The following is an 11,734-nucleotide window of genomic DNA, read 5'->3' on the forward strand; positions in this document are numbered from 1 at the left end:
AGAAGGTGGGATGCCTTTTGGCAGAAAATACATTCAAAAGATTTCACTTAATTTTTTTCCTTGTGGTGGTACACTTAGTATAAATGACTAACATAAAAATCTCTTTCTTTTTATTCTTCTTTTCAAGGCATCTCCTTTTAAATCTTACAGGGATGTGTTTTTACATGCCGTACATGCAGGGTTCTCAAACCGGTTGTTGCCTGAAAACTGCTTGATATAGCTTATGGCTTTGTCAGTTGTACATCAGTTCTATGCACATGGCTGCATATAATTTACACCCACCCCTTTAAGTATCCATTTGGGAAGCATTTCTGTTGATTATTTTTTTCCTCAGCTTTTGTTTGTGTGTGTATGTCTTTTTTTTTTTGTTGTTGTTGGTTTTTTTTTTTTTTTTGTTTTTGGTTTTTTTAGTTTGTTTTGTTTTGTTTTGCTGTGCACAGCACAGGTAAATGGTATGCACAGCATACCTAGAGACACACCTTTTAAGCAGGTGTGTTTAAGTGCTCTAGTATCAGTCTCAGGAGCTTTAGGAAGACAAGTGAGCTGCATACTTATTAATTCCCTGTGGGCCCACAGGTGCAGTACGGGCTTGTGAGACCCCCTTATGGCCCACTCCCCCAGGCTCTATAGTACTGCTGAAAACTCACTGGAGACAGACTGCAATGTGCCCTAATTGATTCACCTTATACTCCCTGAGTATTAGTCCTTGATGCTTACAAAACAGTAAGCATCAAGGACTCATTACCTTTCCCCCATTAGCTATGTAGCATCTTTTAGGCCTATATATATATATTTAAATTGTTTCAAATAATTGCACAATATCTGCATTGCTATTATCATCAGGCTGTTTTGGAGAAATTAAAATGATACTGTACTTCTGTATTAGATCATTTTCCCAAGGTCTGTAATTCTTTGCTGCATGCATTTAGAGCCATCTTGTGGAGGAAAGGAGCCTTTACAATGACACCTTGATACCACAATTGAAACCATATCACATATTTACTTTAAAATACAAGATGTTAAACTTGGTTTAAAATATGTATGCATAAATTGTGTACTAACACTAATATCATGTTTATAGTAGACTCATATTCTCCAAAACTGACATCAGTACTTTACATTATGCCTCCTATATACAAAGGTAATGCAGTATTTCATCTGTTGTTTACATCGTATTGTGCACAATATACTTAGTGAAAGGCAAATCTAGACTCAGCAGCTTAACTACTACTGCAGTGAGATGGTGACAACTGCAATGATGTCAGTATGCAGCTGTGTGAAACTGTTAAACACAGCTTGCCCTTTTTCTGCCACTAGATAGCACCCTTTTACTATGTTAAAGGCCACTGAAGTCCACCTGCAGAGCACCCTGATAGAATTAATAAAATTATGGCTTAGGCTTTAAGGTTTAAACTGTTTATCAAAATCAACAAATAAACTGCAAAAAGTGGTGTTTTCTTAAGCACTGATGAACTTGCACAACTGAACAGCATCATTCTTGGCTCATTTCCCTGTCACCACTTTAATGATGCACTGTAATAAAGGCGTAGTAATGTCTTCTGCATGAAAGATAACTTCAAATTTTCTTGATAAAATGGATAATGGAAAAGAATGTGACATGTTTTGTTTACTCCTAGTCTTATCCGTTCAATGCAGACGCCTATTGATATGTGAACACCCAGCTACTAGATGTGAAAACCACCCAGTTTCCCTACACTCTGGATTAAAGTACAACACTTCTTGTGGTTTTGAGAGTGTGAGCTTTAGGCAAGGCTGAGACAAGCTCTTGAATGCTGAGTGCATCTCAGTTTCCCATAACCATGAGCCGCAGTGATGCTTGTTAAACACATTGACGTCTCTTTTACGTCACTGTACGAGCTGTGATGTTATGTAAATTTCCATCAGACTGTATGTATTTTCTCTTTTTGTCACAATAATGTGAGCATGTGTCAAGTATTATTTTAACAATTTACACAGAACCAGGGCTCATGCTACATTTGTCCAGCAGATTAACCTGTGTTAAATTTGGTTATCTAAGAAACAGCAGTATGGATTTTTATAGAACCTCTTCTTTCATAATCTATGTACAATAAAATGCAAGATTTCTTCTACTATTTTCTGTTTGAGTGTGCTTTATGACACTAAGGTTATCCCATTACTTATTTCATCAGTACCCAGTAACTTACCTTTTTTTAATTAATTCATTAATACAATGGATTTTGAAACACAAGTTAAAAATTCTTTATGCTGGAATAAGTGCTCCAACCACACTGGAGCTCTTGATTGCCACATCAAGTTTAGTTTAGCTGTCTGTAAGTTAGAACGCATGCTATCTGCTTATCATTGCATATCTGCATCATGCATAATCTGCATAACCTTGCATTATTAAATGGTTATTAGTAAAAACCTTGTTCTCTGGAATCTGGATCCCTCAGTGACATTGATCAAAGACAGCTGACAGACTCTCAGCAGGTCTCCCTGGCTAAAAGTTGCAGTGCCTGTTGGTCTCTCTTTCCTGTCCTTTCCACCCCAACCAGTTGAGGCAAAAGACTGCCCTCCCCTAGCCAGGTAATATTGGAGGCTTTCCTTCCTATTAAAAGGAAATTTTTTCCTTTCCACTGTTTCCCGCCACCCCGTGCACGCTCAGGATGGGGGACTGAATCAAAGTCAAGATTTGATTTGTCTGTAAAATGCCCTGAGATGACATTGTTGTGAATTAGCACTATACAAATAAAGCTGAATTGAATTGAATCATCAGTGAAATATGCAAGCCTTGTACCCATTTTGAATTTGATCATTCCCAAATCCTAAAAACATGTAGCTGTGCTCTTTATAAACTTAAAACAACATATTTCTTCATACTATATCTTAGCTTATCCAATCCTAAACCATAGTCTTAGCTGAAAACATTTACTTCAGAGGGTTGATTCAGGGCAAACACTCTTTTTTAGAATTGCTTACAATGACTTTTTAAATCACTGCTTGCCATCTGACTTCCACCTTGCTAAAATATTCATATAAGAGAACAGATGGCACCCTTTGCTCTGCTTCATCCTCTTTTCTTATATACATTTTATGCTGTGTTACTGTTTGCGTGTGTTTATATGTGAGTAAACCTCTTTTTGTGTATTTTGGAAGTGCCTGAAGTCCCTTTTACTATACATACCCAAAGCACTGAGTACCACAACGGAGCAAGTAGTTTCACACTGTGCCTCTTTAAACTGGCAACTTTTGCCTTCAAAAGCAGTACAGTCTGGTATTCATACTGGCCTTTCATCTCCAAGAAATCTCCATACTGCTCCTAATTTGTCAATCTTTATTGGATTTTTGCCAACAGGAGCTGCAATATTATGAGTCAGATGTTAATAGCTTTAAAATTATGAATTCACTTCAGTCACAAAAACATAACCCAGAACATCTCCTTAATTGATCTAATTTGAATTCACTTTTAGACGTCACCTAAATGGGGAGCATCGGAGCAGTCCTCGCTTGTTAATGAATATGTAATCATACTAGTTCAACCTCTTTAAAGATTAATGATTAAAAGCGAATAAAGCAGCTTCCCCAAAGCAACATAAAATCACAAAAGACTTCATTTGTAGTGCATCACAGGAAAAGCAGTGAAACACACATGCCTATACTTAATGATGAAAATTAATAAGTCTGCTATTTTACATTTTCATTTACAAATCACATGAAGCAGCAGCTTTCAACTTAAAAGCAAAATATAAAAGCGGTGACTTCAAAAATGTATTTTTCTTATCTTTCGTCAACTTAAAGGCATGAGCTTGGTGCATGCATGTCGATGTAGTTCCAAACTTGCTTTTTGAAGCTGCTGCATGGATTAATAAAAACAAAGAGACAAATTAGAGAGGGGGAGAGACACTCATTATTTTTGGCAACAACATCTGTCTGAAATGTTTAAACATGACTCACTGACTCTGATGTGTGAATAGCACTGGTTGCATTTCCATGCGACCTTGCTATAAACGGAACAGAGGTGCAAGATGCAGATGTCAAATTGTATGAGTCAGATGAAAAGGACATTTTTGCACAGATGGGTCAAAAGCTACCAGAATCACCACATGAAGATGCTCTGCTATGTATGTGTTGATTCAGTTCATTTGACATATAATTTTGTAAACATGGTTTCACAAGGTACTTGCACAAAACAAAACCATTTGTTGAAAATAACAGCAGCTCTATAATGGAAAACGGTAATTCACTGTAATTTTAATCAAAAATAACTATGAGCTATAAATCACTGTGATTGTTTTGCTGTGTTTTCCTGCAGAAATCCATTTTAGAATTATAGGCACATGTTAGAACATTTATATACGTATTTGTTTGTACATATTTCTGAACACTGATTCATTAACTCAAGCAATCCATATGTAGTCCAAATGAAAATACTGCTGAGCAAAAGTCAACGGAAATATGTACACTAGAAGCTTTACATGTGTTTGATGCTTGCCACAGTCCTCAGCACAACTACTTATTATTATCAATGAGTCATCTATCAATATGCGTTTGCAGAGTTATAAGCCATTTCAATGGAAATTATCATGTTTGTCTGCAGCAAGCAAATTAAGCCCTATTGCCTTTAAACTATATTAAAAGAAAGTGCTTGGAAGTGGTGTCATTTTGCATTTAACATGCAGAGCAACAATTCAGAGCACGTATTAAGCTTACTGAAGCAGTCTGTTTGTGGCAATAAATACTCTATGATAATGACTTTTTAAAAACCAAAGTATTTAGGCATAAATGAACAAGCATGAATGAATGAATGAATAAACAGATAAATAATCAAGCATCTCAATGTATGGTAGTAAACATGTGGCAACATGTATATAATAAATAAAAATAAATAACAATCGTATGTTTTTATTATTACAAATATATCTTTATAATGAAAATGAAATATTAATATAAAATTAAATATAAAATTTAATAAAATTAGACATATTTATCAACCCTAGAGAGAAAAAATAAATAATTCTAATGACTGATCAATATTGTAACACATTTTAAAACTCTCAAGTTTTGGTGGGTGGGATCGTCTCATTAGACCATAGTATTTGGATGCTCTGTCCTTAACTCCCTGGTTGCTCTGCACTAGATTTTTTTTTTTTAACTGTGTTTGGGGTTTTTGTTGTGCAGACAAAATGCAACATTTTGGTTGCAGATACTTCCAAAAGTCTTGTTCAGGGACGCTGTATTAACATTATTTTCCTAGATGGACTGTCATCGCCACGTGGATGGCCTGTAATGGGATAGGTTCAGTAAAATATTTTTCAGTCAAAAACCGCTTCAGAGAAGAGGCATTGGGGTACCGGTCTACTCTTGACAGGTTGAGGACACATTTTTATTCCGTGTAAACGAGGTCTTTTACCTCCACATAGAAAAGCGTCTATATTCATGGGTATTATAGCGCATTTTACATGTGAAGTGAATCTACTGCAATTGTCTGTTAATGTTTACATAGGGAGCAATGAAAAAAATCATACTCTCCTTCGAGCCGGATTCGAACCAGCGACCTAAGGATATCCATGAAACCTCTACAGTCCTCCGCTCTACCAACTGAGCTATCGAAGGGAGATAGTGAAGATGTTGATGCATGGATTCTTATCGTATATTCTATCGACGGTCTGGTCATGGTTTATGAATTGTAGTTATTTTAACATTCGAGATTTTATAGTCCTTATTACTAATATGACCAAGCAATCGTTAAAGAAACGTGAAATGTAACATGGCAACCAAGATTTGATGCTATCCAAGTCTTCTTATTGTATGTCAATGGTGAAGCGAATTGGCTTCACGCTAACTAGCTTCAAGCTAGCAAGCTCGAAGGTTGTAGAAAGCCAGTTTAGGTAGTACCGTTCATCCCAACACCCAATAAATCATCAAACACCTACAGATTTAACAGTATGGTGTGGGGAAGCATTAATAAAAATAATTCTGTATGCTGTTTTTTACATGTGGGGAATTAGCTCAAATGGTAGAGCGCTCGCTTAGCATGCGAGAGGTAGCGGGATCGATGCCCGCATTCTCCAATGGTTTTGACATTTTTTTCTAATGTCAGTTGAAGTAAATCTTGAATGAGCAACGTTAATGCTTTTACCTAATAATATTACCGAATTACCATAAACAGTGTTCCGTCGCCACTTTAAAAAAATGATAAATATAAGACAAGAACATCTGACAACTTTAATGATCCTTTATTTAAGGCAATATATCTTTAACATATCCATTAATTTTTTTTTAAGTTCATTAGAAAAGAAAATGTGTGGAATCCCTGAATCATAATCTCATAACCTTGCTATTTGCATTTCTAAAACTAATACTCGTACAAGTTTCAATAATTAAATAATCTGCACTAAAAGAGTCCTTCAGACCTTAATGTTGCACCTGGCTGTTACACTAACAATGAATTTTGAAAATGATATTCAATAATGAAGGAAAAGCTAGCAAATGGGTAAGAGAAAGTGTACAGATGGACACTGAAATTGTACAATATTGTTGTTATTCTATTCATTAATTCTGAAATTGTGATGATGTCTATGAGATGTTAAATACATCTTCCCATTGAAATTTATTGTTTTTGTGTTCCATTGTTTTTTCATGATTGAGGGCCTCAAAGAATTCAAGCTGCTGTAAAAGTCAGAAGAGCTTAAATAAAATAACAATAGTGGTGTTTGTTTTTATCAAATAAAACAGCTCAATGAGCATCATTCAGTTGTTGATTCCATGTTTTTGCCAAACATTATACAATATGTTTTATGCTAGATTACTAAAGTAAATCCAACATTCAAACTGCAAAACTGTGTTTAGGTTGTTTGTTATGGTGTTTCTGTTCTTTTAAGAAAATATGTGGCACAGATAGTGTAGAGTCTTGTCGACAGCTGTTCAGTACTACCCTGCTTAATTTCAAATATGGGCAAGGTAAAAATGGCAACCTTTGACGTGACAGCAATAGCTGCTAAAAAAAGAACTGACACAAGCCAGATAGGACCGTACACCCTCTTGGACAAGATCAGCAGGCCTACTCCTGACCATGTAACTCTTAGTGTAATGCTTATTGCTTCTGAAACTGAATTCTTAGTAAACTTTTAGTGTAACAGGTCTATTCTAATTAAGTTTTGAAGGGCTTTTAAATTATTTTGGCAAAATTTGATGTCATGGAGGACTTGGAGAAGCAGCTAGTTTGTCCCATATGCCTGGAAATGTTTACAAAGCCTGTTGTCATCCTACCCTGCCAGCACAACTTGTGCAGAAAATGTGCCAATGATGTGTTTCAGGTAAGCAACCAAACAACTTCCACTGATTGTTGTAGTAATAAGTGAGAAAATGACAGTTGAGGAATGCTGTTATTATTTATTAGCATGTTTTCATGTTTGCCCTAGATTTTTGTCATATTCAAGGCCAAAGTAATCACTTTGGGTGACATCCAATGCAAAAAAGGTTTCAGTCAAAAAATAAACACTATTTTAAGCCGTGTTGAGAAAATTCACATAAAAAAAATCATTACGGCTGGAAAATATTTAGAACTTGGATTTAACTGTTAAGTATTCGGCCCTGTATACACATACTTTTGAACTCCTGGGAACCAATTTAGAGTTTAAGTAATGTGGCCATACTTTTGTGTTGTGAACTCCTTAATCCATTGGATTAAAATTTCATAACTGTGGAGTGAAACAATTTGATTAATTTGTGCAGCAGAGATCAGTCTATCCATCAAAACCCTGCCATCACACTAAATTTAGGGTTTAAATTGTTATTGCTTACAGGCTTCAAACCCATATCTTCCAACAAGAAGTGGCTCATTGACATCTGGAGGCCGTTTCAGATGCCCGTCTTGCAGACATGAGGTGGTACTGGACAGACATGGAGTTTATGGCCTTCAGAGGAATCTGCTGGTTGAGAATATCATTGATATGTTCAAACAAGAATCTAGTAGGTGAGACAGATCTGAGATATATGACGTTGGGATGAAAAAAATATTAAAGGAAACTGGCATCACATACACATTACAATTTCACATGAAGTAAGTTGTTTTTTGTATTAGTCCCTGACCTCCCTATGGACTTTGAATAGATAGTAAATGAGACACGAAATGAGCACAAAGTGTGCCAGTTCATATTTAGGACTAAATGCCAGGGGTATCTGAGTCAGATTGCTGGAGTGGATCACAGGATGTTTCTTAGCAGCGGTCATGTGCACAGATGATTTATCCAGTGGATTACTGGATAGCCAAAAGGCTTGACATAAAATCTTAAAACACTTCAGCTGGTGCACTCAAGATGCTCTACCTCCAACTCAGTCAATACTTTGTGGCCTAATCTAGTAATCAAATATTTTATCAACAATTACCTGATAACTTCAGAAAGCCCTTTATGTATGAATCATTCTGACTAAGAAGGCATAATCTATGCATGAAATATAGGAAGTCATAGCATAAACCTGCAGAATGCTGATGTATTGATTTCCATGCTGACAGTGCATGTGTATGGCGAGGCAAGACGGATGGATCATCAATAAACTGCCAAGGTGTACAACAGTGGCATTATCAAAAGGACGTTACATGTCACATCAGTATGCACTGAAAAAAGAGGAAGATACTACTGTTTTTATTCCACCTCAACAGCAGCAAGCCAGCACCACAGAGAAAGGAGGAAACACCCATGTGCGATGTTCATGAGGATGAAAAGATAAACATTTATTGCGTGACCCATGGGGTGCCTACATGCTCCATGTGTAAGGTTTTTGGAGCTCACAAAGACTGTGAAGTGGCACCCCTCAGCAGCATTTATCAGACAAAGAAGGTGAGGCCTGAAATACTCACTGAGGTCATGAATACTGTCATGAAATGAATGAATACTTATTATTAATTTGTCCCAGGTAAAAGTCAATGATCCCTCCATTATGCTTTTTTATCTAAAGACAGAGCTGAGTGACGGGATTGCCATGATGGTTGGTAACAACGACAGGATGCAAGGCATCATTAGTCAGCTAGAGGAAGCCTGTCGTGCCATAGAGGTCAGTCCCCAACTGCTGCAGTGCCTTGCTGCTCACTCACACAGCAAGCCTCACTCTGTGCATGCACTAATGCACCTGTATAGACTTACAAACTGGTGCAATGTGTCCTTGTCATGGCCACTCTCGTTGCTTTTATCAGTATCAGTTTGTGAGTGTAACAGAGAGTAAGGAAGGGAAAATGAACGCTTTTGTGCCACAGTCTACTGTCCCCTCTCTTTTTCCTTTTCTTCTGCATTACTTGCACAAACTTGATTCTCGATATACCCTGTCAGCATACATAAAAAACAAGAAAAATAAGCAGCCTAATTGAAGCGGGGAGAAGAGAAAGCTTTCCTCTGGTTTATCTGCCACAGTTGTTTATAGTAGAGAAAAACCTGGATTTGCTTCAGTTCCCTATGTGTCCCCCTCTGTGGCGTCACTCAGGATGGACATGCAGAATGAGCTTCACTATCCTCCTTGCACATATGGAAGTGTTTGAAAAAAAGAGGAAGATAGGTTAACCGCCACCCTTGTAGATTACATTATTTATATGATCATGCACTAAAAACAACACACATAAAAACACATATTATTTTCTTTGCTTTTGAATATTCAAAATCCTGTTAAACTCTTGAAATTTCATTTGCATAAATTTATCATTTAGAGCTCCTTGATAAATCATTAATGCAGACTGCCTGTTGGAATTTCCAATCTTTCCGCTTCTGTGTGCACATTTTCCTCTGTATCTCTTTCCTGCATGTATAGGAGAATGGTCGGAGACAGAAGACGCTGGTGTGCGAAAAATTTGACCATCTTTACACCATCCTGGAGGAAAAGAAAAGGGAGATGAGTCAGAGGGTGACAGCTGAGCAGGAAGAGAAGGTGGACTATATCCGGAGCCTGACAAGGAAATACGGAGACCATCTGGAGGAGAGTTGCAAGACTGTGGAAATGGGGATTCAGACCATGGAAGAGCCAGAAATGGCTTTATTCCTGCAGGTCAGCGTTAATACCAAATGAAGTTTGAAATTTTAATATGGGGTTTAAAAATAAACTGCATTAATTGGCTGAAAATATAGATAGGTTTTGCAGTAATTAAATGGAGTCTGTTTTTCCATTGTCTCCTTCAGAACATAAAGCCTCTCCTCAAAAAGTGAGTACATTTATTTATGCACCAGTAATGTTGTTGGCAAAGGTGTAACCTCTCCAGTTTTACACTGTTAATATTTCTTTCATTTTACAAATTTACACCTGCTCCTGCTCATAAAACAACACAACATTAATGGAGCAAAGCTGCACCCTGTCTGTGGTGCCTGTGAAAATCAATTCTGTGAAATGTTGAAAAACACTATCTTCTGCTGTAGCGCCCCGAAATAACTTGTGGAATGTGTGAAACACCACAAATAGATCAATATATTTAGCAAGTGTTACCATGACTAAGTGAGACTGTTTTTCCCCCCTATGAAAATGCACTCAGGATTGCAGAAGCATCCAATACAGCACACTTGGATAAGGTTGAGCGTGGCTATGAAAATATGGATCATTACAACGTCAACTTCAAGAAGGAAGGCAAGGCCCTGCGCAGTATTGAGTTCATCCAAGGTAAAAAGGGATGGAGATTAAAAAATTTCAACAAACATCTTAAGTGTATCTAACTTGTTTTTTTTTTTTTTTTTTTTTTTTTCCTTGCCTGTATCTACACTTCCTTTGCAGATGAAGAGGATGAAGATGAAGAGGATGAGAATGCAGGAGCTGAGGCCGGAGAAGCGTCACCGACTGTTTCTGCAAGTGGTGCAATTCCATTTACCCCTACTCAGCCTTCTGTCTCCCAGCAGATATCGTTTTCTCCCAGTACAACCAAAACCACTGCCTCCACCTAGTCATCTGCCACCTAAACCAGGAGTAGGACAACTTTTGCTCCTTGATGTTGATTTCAGAAATGTAGATCTGACATATAAAGAAGGTAAATCTAGAGGAAGAAGCTTGAGACAGCAGTAAATGCACATCACCCTATACCAAATGTTTTTTTTTTTGTGTGTGTGTGTGTGTGTGTGTGTGTTTTTTTTTAAATCTGATTAAATATGTATGTTTTTATTCCTCCTCTTCAGACATAATTAGTGATAGGCTGTCCATTGGTTGTTTCCAGAATTTAGATGTACTCATGCATTTTCATATTGCAACCTTTTGAGTCTCGATGCTTAAACTTCATCATTAGACAGCATAATAAGAGGGCTTGAGATGTTTGGTTATTTTGTGATTGGCATAACTTTATGAATGCAGCAGCAAATTCGAGAAAAGATCACTGTGATATTGAAGTTTTTTTTTTTTCAAACTTTTACTATTATGTGTTGTATTCTCTGTTGTGTAACACGGGTAAATGATCCTGTTACAGAGAAGCATTTTTTTGGTCTTATTTTTGTCTTTTTATGGCATATTCTATATCATGAAACATTAAAAGGGCTTTTAACAAATACCTTCACTTTGTCTTGAGATTTAGATTAACTTTTCATATGCTCCATGTGCCGCTATCAGTTCTCAATTAATCAAGTTGGATGCATGTCTTTTTTTATAGTTGATTTAGGCAGTTATATGCATATTTTGTATGGGTTTGTGAGATCACTCCTGCACATGGAGTACTACATGAGACTGTAGGAAGTCTTCAAAGTATCACCTTGCTATAACTTCACTACTGAGATAGCCCATCTAATCATTATACGGC

General features: G+C 36.9%; 1 protein-coding gene and 2 non-coding genes across 3 annotated transcripts; 2 read left to right on the forward strand and 1 right to left on the reverse strand.

Moving 5' to 3' along the window:
* Positions 1-5,509: 5,509 nt before the first annotated feature.
* trnay-gua lies at positions 5,510-5,595 on the reverse strand. The gene is given in 2 exon segments: positions 5,510-5,545; positions 5,559-5,595. It is a non-coding gene; the product is annotated as a tRNA-Tyr (tRNA).
* Positions 5,596-5,980: 385 nt separating this feature from the next.
* trnaa-agc lies at positions 5,981-6,053 on the forward strand. Its single transcript has one exon. It is a non-coding gene; the product is annotated as a tRNA-Ala (tRNA).
* A 977-nt stretch (positions 6,054-7,030) lies between these two features.
* Positions 7,031-11,449, forward strand: trim55b (tripartite motif containing 55b). The gene is made up of 8 exons (XM_041968404.1): positions 7,031-7,298; positions 7,788-7,957; positions 8,645-8,822; positions 8,941-9,036; positions 9,781-10,014; positions 10,146-10,168; positions 10,493-10,617; positions 10,729-11,449. The coding sequence occupies exons 1-8, from the start codon at positions 7,179-7,181 to the stop codon at positions 10,893-10,895; spliced, it is 1,113 nt and encodes a 370-aa protein (XP_041824338.1). The 5' UTR covers positions 7,031-7,178; the 3' UTR covers positions 10,896-11,449.
* Positions 11,450-11,734: the final 285 nt, after the last annotated feature.

This window comes from Melanotaenia boesemani, chromosome 18 (genome assembly GCF_017639745.1).
Source record: "Melanotaenia boesemani isolate fMelBoe1 chromosome 18, fMelBoe1.pri, whole genome shotgun sequence".
NCBI lineage: Eukaryota > Metazoa > Chordata > Actinopteri > Atheriniformes > Melanotaeniidae > Melanotaenia > Melanotaenia boesemani.